The sequence below is a fragment of the Odocoileus virginianus genome, chromosome 1 (genome assembly GCF_023699985.2).
Source record: "Odocoileus virginianus isolate 20LAN1187 ecotype Illinois chromosome 1, Ovbor_1.2, whole genome shotgun sequence".
NCBI lineage: Eukaryota > Metazoa > Chordata > Mammalia > Artiodactyla > Cervidae > Odocoileus > Odocoileus virginianus.
In genome coordinates this window covers 105,708,183-105,733,667 of record NC_069674.1, presented here as the reverse complement: position 1 = coordinate 105,733,667, position 25,485 = coordinate 105,708,183, and the positions used below count along the sequence as shown (strand labels likewise).

The following is a 25,485-nucleotide window of genomic DNA, read 5'->3' as shown; positions in this document are numbered from 1 at the left end:
TGAGGAACAAAAATGTTAAGCTGTATGACTGTACATCTGATATCACTTATATTGAGTCTCCACATACGGAACACAATTTCATATCTTAGTTAAGAATAACATATATGTTTTAAGGGTGCATGAATATATGAAACATCAAATCCAAAATAATGTGATCCCTGAGGAAGGCACAACTTCTTGGAGAGGAGTACATAGGGTCTTCTGGGTATTGGTAATGGTTTGTTTCTAAAGCTGGGAAGTAGATACATAGGTTATATCATATTTCTATTTTACATTTTTATATAGGAAATATTCAAAGTTAAATTTAAAAAATAAGGTGATGGCTGGATTGTGAGTTAAAATTAGAAGAAAAAAAACCCAAAACAGTGACATTTTCAAAGACAGAAATACCAAGTTTTTTTAGACTAAATGCATAAAATTATATTTGTGGAACAATTAGTAATAAAGTCATTGCTTTTGGTGTTAACAGAATACAAAATAACTATAAGATACAAAAGTTGATAGAAAATAATTTATAATTGCTTGAAGCCCATGTATTTTACAACACTATAAATTTTCATATGAAATGATATAGAAACACTCCTTATTTTTAAATGGCTGTGGTATGTTTGATAGCCGACACTTTAAGAAGGATTAGGGGAAAACCAGAGAACGCTGGAAACATGAGTGACTGCACTGGGGCTTGGGTTCTCTTTCCAGCCACAAGGACGAAGTGTGAGGGCCTCTGGGATACTCTCCAGGGGATGTGCTCCTCACCCATGGCCTAGAGTGTCTGATGATTAAAGATAAATAAGTGACAGTGATGAGAACATCAGGAGATAAAACTTACAAATTAACTGGCTTGACTGGTGCCAAGAAAGATCTTGTTTGAAATCTGTCCCAGAGTCCACCAACCATCTAAAATCATCAAAATGAATGACAAGTATTTAACAAAGTGACTGCAATTTCTAGTATTTAAATTTCGATTACTGTGATTTCTGTGATATGTAAGTTTCAAGTACTGTAATTTCTAGTACACGAGCTCAGTCCCTCCTGTCACAGGCATGGGCCCAGGGCGCCTAGTGGAGGCGCTCCTGGAGCACCGACCGTCACCTACTCAGAGGCCTGCTCCGGGCCGGCTCCGGCTCTCTGCTGTGCCCTCAGGCCCTCAGTGCCCTTTGTTTTCCGGGAGCTGGACCCTGCCTCCTTAGCCACCTCCTCCAGGCTGAAGCCCTTGTGAAAGGTCTGACCTGAGTCCTCGTCTGGAGACGGGGCTTTCTTGGCTCCACAGCCTCAGATCGTCTCTCCCACCCACAGCCTGGGCTCTGAATCTCATCCTGCCATGGACGACTTTGGACACAGCATAGCTCAACACCAAAGAGTAGGTAATCAAACACCAGTTCTCACAGGTATAAAATATTTTAAAGGAGTTGAGAGAGCCTTAAAAATATTAATAGCTAGGAATCTAGACATATTTTTGGTCCTTTAATTGGTTTTAATTTCTGTATGCAAATCACATGCGAGATTTTAATGCCTTATTTTCTCCTCTTATTATCATCTTTTTCACTGTAAAAACTGAAGTTTTTCAAGATAATCTAGACTTCTTGTAGCTCATGAACCTCTTAGGAGTCTATGTTTAGAACTGTTTGAATATAGCTGATCTCTTTTATAGTCTTGTGTATTTTACATATTAAACACTTCATTCTGAAAGGTGGTCCCAGGGCTCAGATTTCCCCCAAAAGATGAGGGAATCCAGGGAAGCAGAAGGTGCTTTGCAAGCACAGAGCAAGGGCATCCCATGCAATACTGTGAGGCCTAAGGTAATATCTGAATGGTTCTCGAGATATATCCCAGAAAAAACAGTGGTGAAGGCAGTGGAACACCATCTGCAAAAGACAAGGCTGGATGAAGCAGCAGGTGGACTCAAAGATTTGAGAGCAGCTCACCACAGAACGTGATGTGCAATGTGGAGGGTGACGTGTCAGTGGTGGAGGAGAAGCTGAAGGTAGAGATGGAGAGAGACGAGGATAAGGAGGAGGTCACCGGCAAGTAACAGAGGCCTGGGTATGTGTCATGCAAGGAGGATGAGTTTTACCTTCTAGAAAGTGATGGGTTTTAATCAGTGTGGTAATCCCTGTGATGAGGTGGTTTTTTTTTCTTTCTCCCTATGATGAGTTCTTGATGTCAGAAATGTAAACAATGAACATCTCTACAGATAATTGGGTATGTCTGTCACAAAAGCTTTATGATTCATGGATTTTCCCATTCTGCCTCAAAAAGTGCAGAGCTAAGTTCTGGATTTAAGGACTGTTCTCAGCATAGGCATTCTGGAGGAATCATAATCATATCTCTGTCTTCATTACTTACTCCTTCTTTTGTAATTTTTAAAGTAAACACAGTATTTGAAAATAACTTTTGAAAGTGGTCTTTAAATGAAATTTGAAAAGTTTCAATATAGGTATGAATGCATTTGAGATTATTGATGACTTATGATTATGGAATTTTCAATTCCATAAATATATATATTTGCTTTGCTCTTTTCATAATAATAAAAGAAATATTACTGTGGTTTAAAGTTTGGTTCAGTAATAAATGCATTATTTCAAAAAATGTAACTACAAAGTAAAAGGGATTGTGCACACATAATTAAGGTCCCTAATCACTGACCTGTGTTATTGCTGGCAATCCTTCATATCTTTTCAGTATAAAACAATGTGAAACAGGGTCAGCAGCTTTTTCCACTGTTGTTTCTTCTGGATCAAGTTTTGGTGGTAGCATCTTGTCCCAAGGAACCATTTCATAAGCTCTATAAAATTATTAAATAATGACATCTTGTGAAAAATACCTATCCAACTAGTATGGTTCCTAACAATATCGCATTCTGTAGTCGGCAGATGTCCCTCGAGACTCCCGCCCCTCGTGTACACAGTGTACATAACCACTTCCCTTCTGGTGAGGGCAGAGCAAATGAATGTGAGAGGTACCATTCCTATGACAGTTTCTATGGCAATTTTATATGGCAAAAGGGCTTGCACACATGTAATTAAGGTCTCTAATCAGCTGAATTGGAGTGACTCAAAAGGTGGCTTATCCTAAGTGGTTCTATTTTTTATTTTTTATTTTTATTTTTTTTTCCCATTTATTTTTATTAGTTGGAGGCTAATTACTTTACAGCATTGCAGTGGTTTTTGTCATACATTGAATTAGCCATGGATTTACATGTATTCCCCATCCCGGTCCCCCCTCCCACCTCCCTCTCCACCCCATCCCTCTGGGTCCTCCCAGTGCACCAGGCCTGAGCACTTGTCTCATGCATCCAACCTGGGCTGGTGATCTGTTTCACCCTAGATATACATGTTTCGATGCTGTTCTCTTGAAACATCCCACCCCCGGGTTCTCCCATAGAGTCCACAAGTCTGTTCTATACATCTGAGTCTCTTTTTCTTATTTTGCATATAGGGTTATCGTTACCATCTTTCTAAATTCCATATATATGTGTTAGTATACTGTAATGGTCCATTACAGTATCCTAAGTGGTTCTAACCTAAACAGGTGAGCCCCCAAAGAGGCAAGAAGACAGCAGCAGACACTCTTTAGTTATCCTCAAACAAAACCGGTAAGTCCCACAGCTGCACTGAACTGAATTCTGCCAACAATCCGAATGATCCTGGGAGATGAGGACCCAGCTGTCATTTGATGTCTTTGATTCCAGCCTGAGAAACACTGAAGCACTGACCACAGTGTGGATATGCCAGCACTTTTGTCTTACGGAAATGTGAGATGATAAATGGGCATGATTTAAAGCTGCTACGTTGTGGTAATCTGTTACACTTTTTTTTTCCCATTTGGTCTCTGCAGCAGGACAAGAAGAACATTAACATACAAATAAACTAAGGCTTAGAGAACTGAGTCTGTTTGCTTGAGGTCACTCGGTCACTGATGGTCAAAGTTAGGACCTCTGTCTGGACTACTGGCTTACGAAGGGGCAGTTATATTCACATGATGTGAAGCATCCCCCTCCTCCCTAAAGCCATCTGGATACCAGGTCTCTGCATCTTCTTTCTCCTCTACCTATTTTCTCTTCTTGGTCTCTCTTGCTGGCTTCCTTCTCTCCTCTTTCTTGATGTACACATGCCAAGACTCAAGATCTGCTCTTCATGGGCTCTCAATGCTGTGGCTTGACATCCCTGCCCATAAATCATGACACCCAGATATATTCCTCCAGCCCAGCCCTCTCCCCCCAGACTGCAGACCCACAGACCCACTGCCCACTTGACATATCTCTTCTTTCACTTCAAACCCGCTCTACCTGCCTTCACTGTAATAAGCAACGGCTTCAGTCCATGCTGCCGCAGAGCATAAACCTTGGAATCATCCTCCATGCCTCTTTCTTTCAGACTCATAATCTCCAGCCTGGAAATTGTGTTGGCTCTGCTTTCAAAATGTATCCATAGGCCAACAACTCTTAAAACTTCCTACTGACCTCCTCCTACCTGCTATTACCTCTGACCTAGGTCACAGTGGCAGCCTTCTGACTGGTCTGCCAGCTTCTCCTCTCACTCAATCCACTCTGAATCCAACAGCTGCCGTGACTGTTGATATACACACCCGATCTGGCCACTTCGCTGCCAAGGCCTGACTGCCTACAGTTTCTTGACATGCCCCATGAGCTCTGGGTCCTGGCACTTCCTGACTTCTTCCACTACCCCTCCCTTACTCTGCTGCAGACCCTGGCCTTTGCTCTTCCTTGACAGACACCTCAGACACATGTCTGACACAGGGCTGTTACTCATTGTAATCCCTCTGACTGGAAAACAGTCCTTCCAGACATCTGAACGTCCCCTCACCTCTTCCAAGTTTCTGCTCAAATCTCACTGTGCAAGGAGGCCCACCCAGACCTCTCAGTTATTCCAGAAGCCTATTACCCCACACGGGGAGCTTCTGATCTTATCATGTTTTACTTTTTTCTCATTTTTTCGTTGACTTATTACCTTTTAAGATATCATCTGTCTCCCTACTAGGCTTCTGGCTTAGCCACCGTCTCCCTTTAGAGTGAGTACTCTCTGGAGAATCTCACAGCCTGGGGTGTAGACACATAACAGATACTTTGTATGATTCTCTCCTTCAAACTTTTCTGCTCTCCTTTTCTATTATGCTGCACCCTTATCTCATCCTCTCTCTCTGACCATTTCCTTTCTGTTTTGGTTTTATTTTTCTATTAAATGTAGGTTTTCCCCCTTCAACTGTTTATTTTAGCAACCAATATAAGTAAGTAAAGAATTGTGTCTGAAGTTCTTTGAAGTCCTCGCAGGACCCTGGATATTGTGCACAGGAAGGAGATGTGTAATTAAAGAAAAAAGAAATAGAAATGTATTTTTAAATCAAATTCTATTGGGAAAAAATGCTTACTTTTGTGTAGAGGACTTGTAAAATGAGTCTTTTGCACTATATTTCTTGTTTGATTGTAAAAGTTGTTCTCCATTATCCTAGAAGGAGTGAATAATGTTAAAAAGATAAGATATAAATGAGAATTGCTAACGCTTTCTATTCATCATGCCTTCTTTTCTCCTCTTTCTGCATTTTTCTTCTTTCAAAGCACCTCTTGGATCAACCAGATTTAACACTGTCCTCTATTATCTTGAAAATTTACATTGTTTACACACACACACACATTCCTACTGATTACATTAAAATTTACAAATATATATTATTCTACTCATCTTTTTAAATCTGATTTTTGGCTTAATCATTTTTTTAGTTTAAGATTATAATTTATATAATTAATTCTAGACCTTTCTTATTTTCTAATATACACACAAAAGTCTAATTTTTTCTTCCTAGCACACTTTTAACTCCTTTATATAAAATTATCAGTTTTATTTTCAAATTTATAACTTAGGTTAAAACACCTTCTAATTTCTCCTATGATTTCTTCTTTGACCCATGAATTATTTAGAGTCGTGGTGTTTCATTTTAAAATATTTGATGCCTTCCTAGACATCTTACATTATTTATTTTTAACTGTGGGTAGTTACGGGTTTCCCAGGTGCTGCTAGTGGTAAAAAAACCCACCTACCAATGCAGAAGATGCACGATGTGGGTTAGATCCCTGGGTAGGGAATATCCCATGAAGGAGGAAATGGCAACCTACTCTGTTCTGGCCTGGAGACTCCCATGGGCAGAGGAGCCTGATGGGCTATGGTCCATAGGGTCACAAAGAGTCAGACACAACTGAAGTGACTTAGTACATGGTAGTTTAACTATAGTCACTGACTTGGAATGCTGAACCAAATTTGCAATCCTGGAATAATCCCCACTTAGTCCTAATGTCTTATCCTTTTTAATATCACCAGTTGGCCTTCCCAGATGGTGCGAGTGGTAAAGAACCTGCCTGCCAATGCAGGAGACTGAGGAGATGCACGTCCAATCCCTGGGTGGGAAAGATCCCTGGAGAAGGACATGGCAACCCACTCTAGTATTCCTGCCTGGAGAATCCCAGGGGCAGAGGAGACTGGCGGGCTACAGTCACAGGGTCACAAAGAGGTGGACATGACTGAAGCGACTTAACATGCAAATTCAACTTAGTAAAATTTTGCTAAAAATATTTTTGCCTGTTCATACGCATATCAGACTATTCTTGTTGTGGTATCTTTTTCACATTTAGATGACAGGCTTTTTTTTGTTCTCAGATATACTATTTGGGTCAGATGATATTATTTCTTCCTTAAACATCTGATCTTATTCATCAGTAAAACTATCTAACCCTGGAGTTTTTCTGTGGAAAGTGTTTTAATAATCAATTAAACTATTTTAATAAGTATAGTACTACTCAGTTCAGTTCAGTTCAGTTCAGTCACTCAGTCATGTCCGACGCTTTGCAACCCCATGGACTGCAGCACACCAGGCTTCCCTGTCCATCACCAACTCCCAGGGCTTGCTCAAACTCATGTCCATTGAGTCAGTGATGCCATCCAACCATCTCATCCTCTGTTGTCTCCTTCTCCTCCCACCTTCAATCTTTCCCAGCATCCAGGGTTTTCCCAATGAGTCAGTTCTTCACATCAGGTGGCCAAAATATTGGAGCTTCAGTTTCAACATCAGACCTTCCAATGAATATTCAGGACTGATTTCCTTCAGGATTGACTTGTTTGATCTCCTTGCAGTCCAAGGGACTCTCAAGAGTCTTCTCCAACACCACAGTTCAAAAGCATCAATTCTTCAGTATTCAGCTTTCTTTAAGGTCCAACTCTCACATCCATACAGGACTACCGGAAAAACCATAGCTTTGACAAGACGGACCTTTGTTAGCAAAGTAATGTCTCTGCTTTTTAATATGCTGTCTAGGTTTGTCACAGCTTTTCTTCAAAGGACCAAGTATCTTTTAATTTCAAGCCTGCAGTCACCATCTGCAGTGAGTTTGGAGCTCAAGAAAATAAAGTCCGTCACTGTTTTCCCATCTATTTGCCATTAAGTGATGGGACTGGATACCAGGATCTTAGTTTTTTTAATGTTGAGCTTTAAGCCAGCTTTTTCACTCTCCTCTTTCACTTTTCATCAAGAGGCTTTTTAGTTCCTCTTCACTTTCTGCCATAAGGGTGGTGTCATCTGCATATCTGGGATTATTGATATTTCTTCCAGCAATCTTGATTCCAGCCTGGGCTTCATTCAGCCCGGCATTATGCATGATGTACTCTGCATATAAGTTAAATAAGCAGGGTGACAATATACAGACTTGACATACTCCTTCTCCAATTAGGAACCAGTCTGTTGTTCCATGTCCAGTTCTAACTGTTGCTTCTTGACCTGGATACAGATTTCTCAGAGGCAGGTAAGGTGGTCTGGTATTCCCATCTCTTTAAGAATTTTCCACAGTTTTTTTGTGATCCACACAGTCAACATCTTTGGTGTAATCAATAAATCAGAAGTAGATGTTTTTCTGGAACTCTCTTGCTTTTTCTATGATCCAATGGATGTTGGCAATTTGATCTCTGGTTCCTCTGTCACTCAGACAGTTTTATGTCAGTTTTGATAAGTTGTGTTTTCAAGGAATTTGCTCATTTTAACTTAGTTGTCAGGTTCACTGACATAAAGTTGTTTACCATATCCTTCATTAAAAGATAAACTATATTGAGATCTTTAATGAACTAAATCTGATTAATGCATATGATTTGATATTACAGCTATATATTTTTTTTCATGAAGCCACCACAACAGACAAGATTCAGAGTATTTATATTTTGAAAAAGCATTTCTCATGCTGCTTTGGATCCATATATCCCTATGTTCCCAGTCCAGGTCAACAAGTAATCTGCTTTTTGTCACTCTATACTGTTCTGCATTTTAGAATCAGCTAATGTATAATATTTTGTTTCTGGCTCCTTTCATGCAGTATAATGATTTTCAGTTTCATTCCTGTTGTCACATGTATTAGAATAATAGATCTTACTCGCTGAATATTATTCTGTTGTATGGCTATGCGACAATGTGTTCATACTTTCACATGCACATGAACAATTTGTTCCCACTTTTTGTCAATAAGGAATAAAGCTGCTTTGAGTATTTATGCTCAAGTCATTGTGTGGGCATATATTCAAATTTGTCTTGTGTAAATATCTAAGAGTAGCATATCTGGACACTTGATAGGTGTGTGTCTAACTTCTAAACAAAGTGTTAAAGTTTCTGCAGTATTTGTAACATTTCACATTCCCACCAGCTGGGTGTGAGAGTTCCAGTGTTCTGTATCCTTGTCAACAGTTGGAATTTTTAGCCTTTAAAATTTTAGCTATTGTGGAGATACACTGTATATGAGTTGTGTTTCGCTAATCACTCAGCACATTGAGCATCTTTTAATGTGTCCATTGGCCATTCTTGCATTTTTTTTGTGAGCTGTCTGTTCAGATCTTTTGATAATTTTTCATGTGGGGTATGCATCTTGTTCCTGATTACTTTTAAGTGATCTTTATACATTTTAGATACAAATCCTTTCTTATTTATATGATTATGAATATTTTTCCATTATGTGGCTTGCTGGTTCATTTTCCTTATAATGCAGTTTGAAAGTCTAAATATTTCTAAAATTTTATAATCTTAATTTTATATTAAGTCTTATTATCCACTTAAGGTTATTTTTTATACAGGTTAATGGTATATCCAGCTGTTTCTGTAATATACTAAAAGACTTTCCTTCCTTCACTAAAATGCTTGGCACATTAAAAAAAAAATCAAATGGCAATGTATTTAGTGGCTGTTATTTCTGGACTCTTAGGTTCCATTAATCTGTATGTCTATCATTTACCTATTGGTACTGATTATTGTAGCTTTATAGTAAGACTTGAAATCAGGTAGAATAAATCCTCCAACTTGTTCTTTTCATTCAAAATAGTTTTAGCTATTTTAGGTTTCCATTGTATATTAATTTTACAATCAGCTTGCCAATTAAAGTGCCTCTTAGGATTTTTATGTGATTTGCATTGAAACTATCTACAGATCAACTGGGAAAGCATTAGCATATTAACAATAATAAGTCTTTCTGTCCATGAGCCTGGTTTGCTTTCCACTTATTTAGGTCTTCTTTATTTCACTCAGTATAGTACTCTGCTTGTCAGGGAAGAAAATATGCATATGTTTCACACAATTCTATGTTAGTTTTGCTTTGGTTTGTAAAATATAATCTTAAATTTTCATTTCGCAGTTGTTTGCTTCTGATATGTAAAGATTCAATTGGTTTTTGTATATTAAACAATAAACCTGTGCCTTTAATTGACTCAACTATTATCTTTAGTAGTTGTTTTGCAGATTCCTGAGGGTTTTCTATATAATGTCTATGTAAAGATGGATTTGTTTCTTCCTTTCCAATATTTATGACTTTTAATTATCTTCTTTATGTTACTGCAATAGCTATTACCTCCATGAGACGGGAAACAAAAATGACAAGAGCAGGCATTTTTTATTCCTGATTCTAAGGAAAGAAAACTGTCTTTTATCATTACTTTAGCCTTAGTTTACCACAGATGTCCAAAATCAGGTTGAGAAAGACCCTTATAAATCTAATTTGTTGATAGCTTTTATTACAAATGAATATTGATTCCATTCCCTTGCTAAGAATAGTCTTGGTTATTTATGATTCTTAGATTTCTGTATTCATTTTATAAAGAAATTTTCAATTTTCTAAAAGAAACAGCTAGGATGTTGATTGGAATTGCACTAAGACTAAAAATCAACTTAGAAAGGTCTAAAAAAAATGTTAACACTGAGCCTTCCAATCCAGATGACAGCAAGTTGCTCTATTTGGGTATTTTAAAAATTTTCTCAATACACTTTGTAGTTTTGCTACAGGGTTGCCAAATATTTGTAATTGCTGGTTTAAATGTTCTCAGTTGACTTTTTAAAAATTTACTGTGTCCTCATGTTCTTCTGGCTTATACAGATTCTGACAAGAAGCCACTGCCATTTTTATATGTGCTCCTTTGTATATACATTTTTTCCTCTACCTGTTTTATGATCTTCTCTTTTTATCACTGTTTTTCAGCAATGTGATTGATGTGCGTGGGTTTATCTATATCCTGCTTGGCATTTGCTGAATTTCCTGGGTCTGCAGATTTATAATTTCCATCAGTTAGGAAAACTTTCGGCCATGATTTCCCCCAATAATTTTTCCCACCTTCTTTTCTCCCCTAGGATTCCAACTACACGTTACGCAGCTTGATATTGTCCCACAGTTGACTGCTGATCTTCTCCCTGTATTTATTTTGTATAGTTTCTATTGCTATGTCTTTCATTATTCTTTTATTTTGCAGTCTCTAATCTGCTTTCAGAGCTGTTTATCTTTAATTTTAGATGCTGTATTTTTCTCTATAAATCCTTTTGAGTCTTGTTTGTGTGGCCAATTTTCCACATTGTCATGGTTGTGGTCTCCTCCACAGCCTGAACGTAGGGAACAAATTTGTAACATATTCCTGTCGTTTCTTCAGGTCTGTCATTCCTGTGTCTGGTATTATTGATTTATTTTTCTCTTGACTATGGTAATATTTTTCTTCTTCTCTGCATAAAAATGAATTTTTTTATTGTGCATCTGTTTTGCCCTTTAGTTTCTTGGTTGCTAGAACTAGTTTTATACTTAGTATTAGATTCTATTTCAGTGCAAATTTCAATAACTGAAATCAGTTGGGTGCTTTTGAGGGTTCCTTTTACACTTTGCTCGTTGAAGTCCAGAAAAACCTTTGGAGGACTAACTTGACCTGACTAGAGGTGATAGCCTTCTGAGGCATCTACGGATATCCCATGTACTATGTGTCTTCCTTCTCTGTGGGGACATGAACCACCCTCTGCCTGTCTGAGAGTCAGAGAATGATCATGAAGTTCTTCACAATAGGTCTTTGCCCAGCTTTGGTAATTTCCTCTTAAGGACACACAGATCAATATTCAGAGACCTGTGCATTCTTTGCCTCATACCCAGGTCTCCAGAGCCCCTTGTATGGAGCTCCCTCCTCCCTGATATCCTATTCTGTATATTTTGCTTGACTTAGCTGCCTACAACTCCAATCTCCTCAACTGCATAAGCATTAAAAGCTTTCTATGATTTCCGTTCCTTGGGCTGTGGTTTGGAAACTGTCACTATTTTATCCATTTTGTGTCCACTTTGCTGCCCATTTTCTAGCTTTCTGAGAAGGTATATTCATTCACCAAGGAGAGTTTTACTGGTGTTTGGTGGGGAGAAACTAGGAAAGCTGTTAATGATTCTTCAATGCACACAATGTCCCACACAACAAAGAATTACCCAGCCCTAAATGTCAGTTTAGGCAATCCCAAAGAATGCTCAAACTACCGCACGATTGCACTCATCTCACACGCTAGTAAAGTAATGCTCAAAATTCTCCAAGCCAGGCTTCAGCAATACGTGAACTGTGAACTTCCAGATGTTCAAGCTGGTTTTAGAAAAGGCAGAGGAACCAGAGATCAAATCGCCAATATCCACTGGATCATCGAAAAAGCAAGAGAATTCCAGAAAAACATCTATTTCTGCTTTATTGACTATGCCAAAGCCTTTCACTGTGTGGATCACAATAAACTGTGGAAAATTCTGAAAGAGATGGGCATACTAGACCACCTGACCTGCCTCTTGAGAAACCTGTATGCAGGTCAGGAAGCAACAGTTAGAATTGGACATGGAACAACAGATTGGTTCCAAATAGGATAAGGAGTATGTCAAGGCTGTATATTGTCACCCCGCTTATTTAACTTATATGCAGAGTACAACATGAGAAACGCTGGGCTGGATGAGGCACAAGCCGGAATCAAGACTGCCGGGAGAAATATCAATAACCTCAGATATGCAGATGACACCACCCTTATGGCAGAAAGTGAAGGGGAACTAAAAAGCCTCTTGATGAAACTGAAAGAGGAGAGTGAAAAAGTTGGCTTAAATCTCAACATTCAGAAAACTAAGATCATGGCATCTTCTCTCATCACTTCATGGGAAACAGATGGGGAAACAGTGGAAACAGTGGCCAACTTTATTTTTTTGTGCTCCAAAATCACTGCAGATGGTGATTGCGGCCACGAAATTACTCCTTGGAAGGAAAGTTATGACCAACCTAGACAGCATATTAAAAAGCAGAGACATTACTTTGCCAACAAAGGCCTGTCTAGTCAAGGCTATGGTTTTTCCAGTAGTCATGTATGGATCTGAGAGTTGGACTGTGAAGAAAGTTGAGCACCAAAGAATTGATGCTTTTGAACTGTGGTCTTGGAGAAGACTCTTGAGAGTCCCTTGGACTGCAAGGAGATCCAACCATTCCATCCTAGGGGAGATCAGTCCTAGATGTTCATTGGAAGGACTGATGCTGAAGCTGAAACTCCAATACTTTGGCCACCTCATGCAAAGAGTTGACTCGTTGGAAAAGACCCTGATGCTGGGAGGGATTGTGGGCCGGAGAAGGGGACGACAGAGGATGAGATGGCTAGATGGCATCACCAACTCGATGGAGATGGGTTTGGGTAAAGTCCGGGAGTTGGTGATGGACAGGGAGGCCTGGCATGCTGCGATTCATGGGGTCGCAAATAGTCGGACACGACTGAGCGAATGAACTGCACTGAAATGTCAGTTGTGGGGCTTCCCTGGTGGCTCAGCAGTAAAGAATCTGCCAGCCGATTCAGGAGATGTGGGTTCAATCCCTGAGTAGGGAATATTCCCTGGAGAAGGAAATGGGAACCCACTCCAGTATTCTTGCCAGGGAAATTCCATGGACAGAGACGCCTGGTGGGCTACACAGTCCATGGGGTTGAAAATGAGTCAGACATGACTTAGCCACTAAATACCACCACCACCAACAAATGTCAATTGTGCCAAGGTTGAGAAACACTGGTTTGAGATATGATACCCACTCTATTATTCAGCTCTCCTTAGGGACTCTAATTATACATATATTGTTTCTTCTTTCATTCTGTCTGCCCTCCGATGGTTAAGGATAAGAGGCTTGTGGAAGTGTCCTGGTGGGAGAGACTGACTGGGGGAATCTGGGTCTTGTTCTGATGGGTGGGGCCATGCTCAGTAAAACTTTAATCCCATTTTCTGTTGATGGGCGGGGCTGTGCTCCCTCCCTGTTGTTTGGCCTGAAGCCAAACCATGGCAGGGTTAATGAGGATGTTGACCTCCTTCAGGACTCAAGCCCACACTTCTGTGTTCAGTGCCCCTGACCCCCCAGCAGGCCTCCCACGCCTCTGCCAGAGACTCCTGGACACTCCCAGGCAAGTCTGGCTCAGTCTCCTGTGGGGACACTGCTCCTTTCTCCTGGTGCACACAAGGTTTTATTTGTGCCCTCCAAAAGTCTGTTTCCCCAGTCCTGTGAAAGTTCTATAGTCAAATCCCACTACTCTCCGAAGTCAAATTCTCTGGGGGTTCTCAGTCCCTTTGCCAAATTCCCAGGATGGGAAATCTGTTGTGGGTCCTAGAACTCTCTTAACAAGTTGAGAATTTCATTGGTGTAATTGTTCTACAGTTTGTGGTTGTCTGCTCAGCAGCTCTATGGTGGGGCTAAGGCGACCTCCTCCAACAGGGCTTCTGCCACATGCTGTGTGTCCCAGTTCTGCTGCAGCTAGAGCCGTTTCCACAGCAGGCCACTGCTGACCTGTGCCTCTGCAGGAGACCCTCAAACACGCAAAGGCAGGTCTGGCTCAGTCTCTGTGCGGTCTCTGGGTCCTAGTGCTCACAGGTTTTGTTTGAGCCCTCTGAGCATCTCTGAAGGGAATGGGGTTTGATTCTAAACACGATTTCACCCCTCCTACTGTCTTTCTGGGGCTTCTCCTTTGTCATTGGATGTGGGGTATCTTTTTTTGGTGGGATCCAACATTCTCCTGTCAATGACTGTTCAGCAGAGAGCTGCAATTTTGGAGATCTTGCAGGAGAAGATGAGTGTATGACCTTCTACTCCACTGAATCCCTTAGAAGAAATGGAGTAGCCCTCATAGGCAACAAAAGAGTACGAAATGCAGTACTTGGTTGCAATCTCAAAAATGACAGAATGATTTCTCTTCATTTCCAAAGGCAAGCTTCAATATCACAGTAATCCAAGTCTATGCCCCAACCACTAAAGTGGTTGAAGAAGCTAAAATTGAACAGTTCTGTGATGACCTACAAGACCTTCTAGAACTAACACCAAAAAAGATGTCCTATTCATCACAGGGGTCTGGAATGCAAAAGTAGGAAGTCAAGAAATACCTGGAGCAACAGGGAAGTCTTGCCCTGGAGTATAAAATAAAGCAGGGCAAAGACTAACAGAGTTTTGCCAAGAAAATGGACTGGTCATAGCAAAACCCTCTTTCAACAACACAAGAGACGACTCCACACATGGACATCACCAGATAGTCAATAATGAAATCAGATTGATTGCATTCTTTACAGCCAAAGATGGAGAAGGTCTACACAGTCAACAAAAACAAGACCAGGAGCTGACTGCAGTCAGATCATGAACACTTTATTGCAAAATTCAGACTTAAATTGAAGAAAGTAGGGAAAACCACTAGACCATTCAGGTATGACCTAAATAAAATCCCTTATGATTATACAGTGGAAGTGAGAACTAGATTTAAGGCATTAGATTTCATAGACAGAGTGCCTAAAGAACTATGGATGGAAGTTCATGACACTGTAGAGGAGACAGTGATCAAGACCATCCCCAATAAAAAAAAATGCAAAAAGGAAAAATGGTTGTCTGAGGAGGCCTTACAAATAGCTGAGAAAGGAAGAGAAGCTGAAGGCAAAGGAGAAAAGGAAAGATATACCCATGTGAATGCAGAATTCCAAAGAATAGCAAGGAGAGGTAAGAAAGCCTTCCTCAGTGATCAATGCAAAGAAATAGAGGAAAACAATAGAATGGGAAAGACTAGAGATCTCTTCAAGAAAATTAGAGATACCAAGGGAACATTTCACACAAAGATAGGCACAATGAAGGACAGAAATGGTATGAACCTAACAGGAGCAGATGATATCAAGGGGTGGCAAGAATACAAAGAAGACCTATACAAAAAAATCTTAATGACCCAGATAACTATGATGGTGTGATCACTCACCTAGAGCCAGACATCCTGGAATGTGAAGTCAAGTGGGCCTTAGAAAGCATCACTACGAACAAAGCTAGTGGATGTGATGGAATTCTAGTTGAGCTATTTCAAATCCTGAAAGATGATGCTGTGAAAGTGCTGCACTCAATATGCCAGAAAATTTGGACAACTCAGCAGTAGCCACAGGACTGGAAATGGTCCTGGAAATTGGTTTTCATTCCAATCCCAAAGAAAGTCAATGCCAAAGAATGCTCAAACTACCACACAATTGCACTCATTTCACACAGTAGAAAAGTAATGCTCAAAATTCTCCAAGTGAGGCTTCAACAGTACGTAAATTGAGAACTTCCAGATGTTCCAGTTGGATTTAGAAAAGGCAGAGGAATCAGAGATTAAATTGCCAACATACCTTGGATCACAGAAAGTTCCAGAAAGAGAGTTCCAGAAAAACATCTACTACTGATTTACTGATTACACCAAAGCCTTTGACTGTGTGGATCACAACAAACTCTGGAAAATTCTTCAAGAGATGGGAATACCAGAACACCTAACCTGCCTCCTGAGAAATCTGTATACAGGTCAAGATTTAACAGTTAGAACCAGACATGGAACAACAGACTGGTTCCAAATTGGGAAAGGAGTACGTCAAGGCTGTATACTGTCACCCTGCTTATTTAACTTATATGCAGACTACATCATATGCAATGCTGGGCTGGATGAAGTACAAACTTTCATACCAATAACCTCAGATACGCAGATGGTACCACCCTTATAGCAGAAAGCAAAGAGGAACTAAAGAGCCTCTTGATGAAAGTGAGAGTGAAAAAGCTGGCTTCAAACTCATCATTCAAATACTAAGATCGTGGCATACAAGCCCATCACTTCATGGCAAATAGATGGGGAAACAATGGAACCAGTGACAGACTTGATATACCTTGGGTTCCAAAATCACTATGGATGGTGATTGCAGCCATGAAATTAAAAGACGCTTGCATCTTGGAAGAAAAGCTATGACAAACCTAGACAGCATATTAAAAAGCAGAGACATTACTTTGCCAACAAAGGTCCGTCTAGCCAAAGCTATGGTTTTTCCAGTAGTCATGTATGAATATGAGAGTTGGACCACAAAGAAAACTGAGCACCAAAGAACTGATGTTTTTGAGCTGTGGTGTTGGAGAAGACTCTTGAGAGTCCTTTGGACTGCAAGGAGATCAAACCAGACAGTCCTGAATATTCATTGGAAGGTCTCATGCTGAAGCTGAAGCTCCAATACATTGGCCTCCTGATGCGAATTAACTGTCTCACTGAAAAGGACCCTGATGCTGGGAAAGATCGAAGGCAGGAGGAGAAGGGGACGACAGAGGATGAGACGGTTGGATGGAATCACTGACTCGATGGACATGAGTTTGAGCAAATCTGGGAGTTGGTGATGGACAGGGAAGCCTGGTTTACTGTAGTCCATGGGGTTGCAAAGAGTCGGACACAACTGAGTGACTGAACTGAACTGTTTCTTCTTTGCATATCTTTCTTTTCAACCATTTTCCCTTAGCTATTTTCAACTAATTCTTTACTGTCTTTTTATTCTCTTGGATGATTTTCCTTAAATTTTTATTTTAATTGCCTTTTTGTTGGGTTTCATGTAATGAAGTCATAATTTCTGAATGAATCTTTATTTCACCTAAAATTTTATTTGCAATTATTCTTTGAATTTCAGTATGAAATTTCTGCATTTTCTCACATCCCCAAATGGTTGTTTTAAAATATATAACAAACTTCAGAGTGTATTACAATTCTCTTCTGTTTTATAGTCGATTTGGGGAGTAATTGTCTTCACTGAAGTATTCTAATTCTTGCTTTCCATTTTATTACAGTTTAGTTCAATCTGTGAATTTCATGTGGTTTATAAAATTCAAAGTTCAATCGTGCCCTCTTTTGTCAGTGTAGCCAAGTATAATTTCTTTTTTTTTAAATCTTATTTGACTGTTAGAAGAGGGGTTGTATAATCTTCAATTAAGTACTTATTTTTGACTTTCAGCACCTTAAATTTTCTTCTTTCCTTCCTTCTTTGCCCTTTTGTCACCCAACTTCCAAAAGGTGACTCTCATTCCTTTTAATCTTCTCCTACACAATTCCCTTCAGAAACTGCCATTACAAATAACGTGCTATTTTAACTCATTCTCTGTAGACTTAGACATTAGATTGAGACATCATTTATATTTTTAGTCTCAGCAGTGTTTGTTGCTCAATTTTGTCCAACTCTTTGCAACCCCATGGACTGCAGCCCGCCAGGCTCCTCTGTCCATGGAATTCTCCAGGCCAGAATACTGGAGTGGGTAGCCATTCCATTCTCTAGGGGAATCTTCCTGATCCAGGGATCAAACCTGGGTCTCCTGCACTGCAGGAGGATTCCTGTCTAACTCACCAGAGACTTAAGTCTATTTATCCAGGTTTTTTTTTTTTTTAAACAATTTTAGGCTGCCTTCTATCTACCATGTAATTTTTCCAAGACTGTTTTCATTTACCATAAAAAGTTTGCTGTTGAGAACTTGAGACATGACCTGTTTTATTTTTAACTTGCAGTAATTTCAATGTAGAGTTTCTCTGTCTTCTAGTTATGCTGATTTCTTAAAATTATTTTTTTATTGAAGGATAATTGTTTAATAGACTTTTGTTGTCTTCTGTCAAACGTCAACATGGATCAGCCGTAAGTACACACGTCCCCTCCCTTTTGAACCTCCGTCCCATCTCCCTCCCCACCCCACCCCTCTAGGTTGATACAGAGCCCCAGCATGTTTCCTGAGCCACACAGCACATTCCAGTTGGCTGTTTAACAGACGGTCATGTAAGTTTCCATGTTACTCTTTCCACACATCTCACCCTCTCCTCTCCCCATGTCCACAAGTCTAATCTCTAATCTGTTTCTCCATTGCTGCCCTGTAAATAAATTCTTCAGTACCATTTTTACTAGATTCTGTATATATGTGTTAGTATACGATATTTATCTTTCTCTTTTAACTTACTTTACAGTGTATAATAGGCCCTTGAAAACTATCATTTGTCTTGTTATGAATTGTTTCTGAGGTTCTGTGGGGAAGGCCAGTTTTATGTGGCCACCATTATATTGGCTCCCCCAAAGTTATATTTTTATTCTTCTTGACTGGCACTGAGAAGTATCAAATGTTTTTCAATGAGCCAACTTGTGGCACTGGTGAACTTTTAAAATGTGTTTGTTTTCTATTTCCTTAATTTCTTATTTTATCTTTATTATTATATCTTCCCTTCAGTTGAAAAAAAATTCCTCTTTTTCTTACTTTTTGAGATGCAAGCTTGCATAGTTCTTTAATTTCCAGGATTTATTCTGCTGAATTTTTTAAGATTATATATTTTCCTCCAGAGATTATTGTAATTGCATTCCCACACATGTTGCTACAATACTTTCATTTTTAATTGAAACTAGAGTTGAGGTACAATATTATATATTATAGGTGTACAATATAACTCACAATTTTTAAAGATTACATTCCATTTATAGGCTATTATAAAATACTGGTTATATTGTGTTGTACAATATCTTATTATTGTTCAATTCAAGATATTTTCTACTTTCCCTTATGATTTCTTCTCTGGTCAGTAACTTATTCAAAAATATACTTTTATGTTTCCAAATACATGATTTTTTAGTGTATTTTGATCTAATTGTCTTGTAGGCAAAAAATATATTCTGTATGGTTTAAAATATTTAAAAAATTTAGACTTGCTTTATGCATAATATGTAGTAACTTTTATCAATGATTATTGCAAAAAGATTTATTTATGTATGTCTATTAGATAAAGTTGTTAACTGTGCTGTTTTATTCCACTGTTTATAGTTCTAGGGTATCTCCAGGTACTATACTCCCCAGTATCCCATTGTTCTGTTAACTAGCACAGTTTATGATGACACCTATCAGGAAGTCATTAGCAAATATTTAAGTGCCTTTGCAGATAAAAATCCGTGTTTATTGCAGAAGTCACCGAAATCAAACCAACATTGTTAGTGTTATGCATGACTAACAAATACAAAATTTATGCCAAACAAACTGGTGCTACTTCAATATAATTTCTACATCTGACCCATACATATAGGTAAGAATAGGAGCTGTGTTAGAAATGGTCCCATCACTGCATGCAAAATAGATGGGGAAACGGTGACAGACTTGGGCTCCAAAATCACTGCAGATGGTGACTGCAGCCATGAAAGTAAAAGATGCTTGCTCCTTGGAAAAAAAGTTATGATTAACCTAGACAGCACATTAAAAAGCAGAGACATTACTTTGCCAACAAGGTCCATCTAGTCAAAGCTATGGTTTTTCCAGTAGTCATGTATGGATGTGAGAGTTAGACCACAAAGAAAGCTGAGCGCCACAGAATTGATGCTTTTGGTGTTGGAGAAGACTCTTGAGAGTCCCTTGGACTGCAAGGAGATCAAACGAGTCAATCCTGAAGGAAATCAGTCCTGAATATTCATTGGAAGGTCTGATGCTGAAACTGGAGCTCCAGTATTTTGGCCACCTGATGTGAAGAACTGACTCACTGGAAAAACCCCTGATGCTGGGAAAGATTGAAGGTGGGAGGAAAAGGAGACAACAAGGATGAGATGGTTGGATGGCATCACCGACTCAATGGACCTGAGTTTGAGTAAACTCCAGGAGTTGGTGATGGATGGGGAAGCCTGGTGTGCTGCAGTCCATGGGGTCACAAAGAGTCAGACACGACTGAGCGACTGAACTGAACTGAACCGAGAGATGGAACAAACAAGTAAAACCAATGGAATATCCTGTTAAAAAGGAGGCATGGAGAAATACAAAATCAGATCATTTTTTAAAAATTTCTAAAAAACATTCTAAATTACAATTCACTTAAAATATTTTAGACTGTGAACTTTTCAGCAATTTACAAAATCTTGTCACAATAAGCTGTTTTCCCATGGCTAATCATTGATAAAGTTGGTGAGTGATGTGTGCCTAAGACTGGTCCTCTTCTAGTTTGAGGGGAAAAAATTCTGAAATCTGTCATTTCTTATTGTTCCTAAGAAGATAACTATCAGGGTCTGAAATTATGCCTCTTCACTTTCTGGAGATTCATATTATTGTTCATTGTCATCTTGGTGTATCACATCATTGGTATCATGGCACAGTCTTTCACTGGAAACTGGATTTTTCTCAAATACACAATCTCTTCCATTTCCTGATTAGTCTTGTAAGACAACACTTCTATGTTATCTATCTTCAATTTCTTTATGAACTGTTTCAGTTTCCAGGTCCTCAGCTTTACATAATCTACATCATTTCCTAATAAACATTCATTTTCTAGTAGCCATTCTTCTGCTGGCGCATCTTCTTTCTACTTCTGTTTTCTGAATGTTTTGTCCGTACTATTTCATAACGCAGTGATTAAATTGGCTCTTTCTTTAGTGTTCTTGGAATCTGATTCAATGGGGACCTCTACTAATGACTCTAGATATTTCTTAGATTGATGACACTGAAGGAAACCTCTTTACATCCTAATACTTGAGCATCATTCCATTAAATCTTCCATCGCTATCATCATGAACGTTTCAGTTTCCTAGAGTTTCTTCATGTTGAACAAGACCTAACAAAAGTTAACAACTAATGCTCAGATTTTAAACAATATGAGTACTATAAACAATATAAAGAAAAAACTTTCGGAAACTTTCTACTTCTTTCCACTTTCGTGTCTTCCATGCTTTAAGATTTTGCAGACATTTTTATTGGCTGACACCTACAGCTGCTGCTGTCATGCTTGGCATTCTTGTATGGAACCATCAGTTCAGTTCAGTTCAGTTCAGTTCAGTCACTCAGTTGTGTCCGACTCCTTGCGACCCCATGAATCGCAGCACGCCAGGCCTATCTGTCCATCACAAACTCCCGGAGTTTACTCAAACTCATGCCCATAGAGTTGGTGATGCCATCCAGCCATCTCATCCTCTGTCATCCCCTTCTCCTCCTGCCCCCAATCCCTCCCAGCATCAGGTTCTTTTCCAGTGAGACAACTCTTCACATAAGGTGGCCAAAGTATTGGAGTTTCAGTTTCAGCATCAGTCCTTCCAATGAACATCTAGGACTGATCTCCTTTAGAATGGACTGGTTGGATCTCCTTGCAGTCCAAGGGACTCTCAAGAGTCTTCTCCAACACCACAGTTCAAAAGCATCAATTTTTTGCTGCTCACCTTTCCTCACAGTCCAACTTTCACATTCATACATGACCACTGGAAAAAAGCAAAGCTTTGACCAGACGGACCTTTGTTGGCAAAGTAATGTCTCTGCTTTTTAATATGCTGTCTAGGTTGGTCATTACTTTCCTTTCCAAGGAGTAAGCGTCTTTTAATTTCATGGCTGCAGTCACCATCTGTGCTGATTTTGGAGCCCCCCAAAAATAAAGTCTGACACTGTTTCCACTGTCTCCCCATCTATTTCCCATGAGGACCAGATGCCATGATCTTAGTGTTCTGAATGTTGAGCTTTAAGCCAACTTTTTCAATCTCCTCTTTCACTTTCATCAAGAGGCTTTTTGGTTCCTCTTCACTTTCTGCCATAAGGGTGGTGTCATCTGCATATCTGAGGTTACTGATATTTCTCCCGGCAATCTTGATTCCAGCTTGTGCTTCTTCCAGCCCAGCGTTTCTCATGATGTACTCTGCATCGAAGTTAAATAAGCAGGGTGACAATATACAACCTTTATGTACTCCTTTTCCTATCTGGAACCAGTCTGTTGTTCCATGTCCAGTTCTAACTGTTGCTTCCTGACCTGCATACAGGTTTCTCAAGAGACAGGTCAGGTGGTCTGGTATTCCCATCTCTTTCAGAATTTTCCACAGTTTATTGTGATCCACACAGTTGAAGGCTTTGGCATAGTCAATAAAGCAGAAATAGATGTTTTTCTGGAATTCTCTTGCTTTTTCGATGATCCAGCAGATATTGGCAATTCGATCTCTGGTTCCTCTGCCTTTTCTAAAACCAGCTTGAACATCTGGAAGTTCATGGTTTACGTATTGCTGAAGGCTGGCTTGGAGAATTTTAAGCATTACTTTACTAGCGTGTGAGATGAGTGCAATCGTGCGGTAGTTTGAGCATTCTTTGGGATTGCCTTTCTTAGGGACTGGAATGAAAACTGACCTTTTCCAGTCCTGTGGTCACTGCTGAGTTTTCCAGATTTGCTGGCATATTGAGTGCAGCACTTTCACAGCATCATCTTTCAGGATGTGAAATAACTCAACTGGAATTCCAACACATCCACTAGCTTTGTTTGTAGTGATGCTTTCTAAGGCCCACTTGACTTCACATTCCAGGATGTCTGGCTCTAGGTGAGTGATCACACCATTGTGATTATCTGGGTCATGAAGATCTTTTTTGTACAGTTATTCTGTGTATTCTTGCCACCTCTTCTTAATATCTTCTGCTTCTGTTAGGTCCATACCATTTCTGTCCTTTATTGAGCCCGTTTTTGCATGAAATGTTCCCTTGGTATCTCTAATTTTCTTGAAGAGATCTCTAGTCTCTCCCATTCTGTTGTTTTCCTCTATTTCTTTGCATTGATTGCTGAGGAAGGCTTTCTTATCTCTCCTGGCTATTCTTTGGAACTCTGCATCCTTTTCTCCTTTGCTTTTTGCTTCTCTTCTTTTCACAGCTATTTGTAAGGCCTCCTCAGACAACCCTTTTGCCTTTTTGCATTTCTTTTCCATGGGGATGGTCTTGATCCCTATCTCCTGTATACAATGTCACGAACCTCTGTCCATAACTAACCCTTAATGTACAGCAGAAATTGTGAGGGGATGCCTCAGGGAACTCCAGAAATAAACAGTAGTGGGTATAATAATTGTATCTTCATATATTGCTTCTATACTAGTTTCTACACATCTGGGATTCCAAGTAAACATACATTCTTTTTCACTGTATTTTTTATGTTTTTTACTTTCCCATAAAAGTAAACAATTTGGTATTTTCCATCTTTTTATAAGTTTGTGCATCAAGAGTAGTTTCTCTCTTTTATCTACAGTTCTCCAATTCTCTCTTTAACCGTGTCTAATTCACTACAGGATCAATTTATGTTCTTTGTTTATTTTCCAGTTCTGAAACTACATTTTCCTCAATTTTTGAATTTTGCATTTTACAATTTCCAACTTATTTGCAAAAGTGTTAGCTCATTGGGGGTTTTTTGACCATTTTGTGCCTACTTCCAATGTCCAGAATCAATTTGTTTTTTTTGTTTTTTTGTTTTTTTCTCATTTATGGTGTCCATTCTCTTTTTGTTTGGTTACTGTTGACTGTGTATTAAGCACTATATTTTAAAAGTTATTGACAGAAATAATTTGAGGCTTATTAATTAATATATTATTTTCATCCAGAGAGGTTTTCTTTGTATCTGCCTTGTGTCCTGGAAATGATAGCAATCTTGGGTCACTTTAACACTGGTTAAAGACTTTTAAGTTTTCTCATTTATTCTGAAGCCAGTTGCAGTTTGTTTTTTGTTTTTTTTTTTTTTTTACTATTGATCTACGCTTACCTTTAAGATACCAGCCTTCAGGTATTTAGCCCAAAATAGTGGGTGGTTTTCAAAGATCAATTCTAATTTTTGATGACTTATACCTATGAGACTAGCAAATGTTCAGTTAGAGTAGTTTCCCCTTTCAGAGCAGCAAATTCCTATTAGGCCAAAGTGACCCTAAGTACTGGCTTACATTTTAAAGTTTCTAACCTTTCATTGGTTCAGTAATTTCTCCCCACTTTATTAGTTTTTTGATATTAAAAGGTAAATATTAATCTAGTTATTTCCATTGGAAACATTGTCCCATATTACTTAGTTAGCTTCCATTACTGGTAGGAAAATATCAAGGTTTATCTTGACATAAAACTCTATGCTTCAGTTTAAATAAGTATGCTTTATGAGTTTTTGCAGGACAAGGACTTCAGAATTCTAATATAGATAGCTAGGCAAAGCATATAGCCTTGCCATAAATTTATAGCCTTAGACGGAAAAAAAAAAGCATCAGTGCCTTCAATAATAATGTCCCCCTTCCAAGCTCTCACAGGACTTATCAGAAGGAACAATGGATTCTTTGAAGAGTCTGGAGATGGAATAAGCAAAATTAACAAATACAAATATTTTTACTATTGAAATCAAATTCTCTACTTCATCTGAGTTTAGAATAGTTCAAAACAGGGAAAATCTCCCCCATTTTAACGCCATGATTTTCTTATAGAAAAAAATGCAGACAAGAATAGACATGAAGTCCTGGCATGGGTGGACGGTATCTTGAGTAAAGGAGACCCAGATGACATATATTGTGAGTAACCTTTTTATTCCACGGCCACACACCCTAGTATACCTGACGACTTATGGGAGGTAGGCTCCTTTGTCTCTGTGGTGGAATCAGAAAAGGGAAAGGGAGAGGTGGGAAAAGGAGAAATCACCTTGAGAAACTAAAGATAAATTTAGGGAGATCAGCTTTAGGAAGGAATAAATACAAGAGTTACAAAAATGCACATAGATTCCTTGAAGGTATCCATAACTTTACTGCTAATAGACATTTTTTGGGGGGGAGGTGATGAAAATGTTCAAAAATTAGACTGTGGTAATGGTTGTACAATTCAGTGAATAGCCAAAGAAAAACCCCATTGAATTGAATACTTCAAATGGGCAAGTTTTATGTTTTGTAAAATAAACCTCAGTAAAGCTGCTTAAAAAAAGAAACATGTCATACTTATATATCTCTGGAGGAATCTACAAGTAATTTAAACTTTAAGAGTTTAAAGTCTATTAAATTCACATAGAAAAATTCAGAAATATATCCAGCTTTCAAGTTTGACTTCATCTTTATGGTCAAGTCAGTTGCTTTACATCACTGGGTTTCAGCTTCCTCAAATAATATGAGATAAACACATTGTCTTG

At 39.0% G+C, this 25,485-nt stretch overlaps 1 protein-coding gene across 3 annotated transcripts in view; it reads right to left on the bottom strand.

Annotated features, from left to right (window-relative positions):
* Nucleotides 1–25,485, bottom strand: part of SPMIP7 (sperm microtubule inner protein 7) — a 66,200-nt gene that overhangs the window by 27,755 nt on the left and 12,960 nt on the right. For all 3 annotated transcript variants that reach the window (XM_020905899.2, XM_020905900.2, XM_070471905.1), the window contains exons 3-5: nt 5,389–5,465; nt 2,647–2,785; nt 830–897 (exon numbers count right to left, since the gene is read on the bottom strand). In XM_020905899.2, coding sequence (XP_020761558.2) covers nt 830–897; nt 2,647–2,785; nt 5,389–5,465 — 284 coding nt within the window. The remainder of the gene's footprint in view (nt 1–829; nt 898–2,646; nt 2,786–5,388; nt 5,466–25,485) is intronic.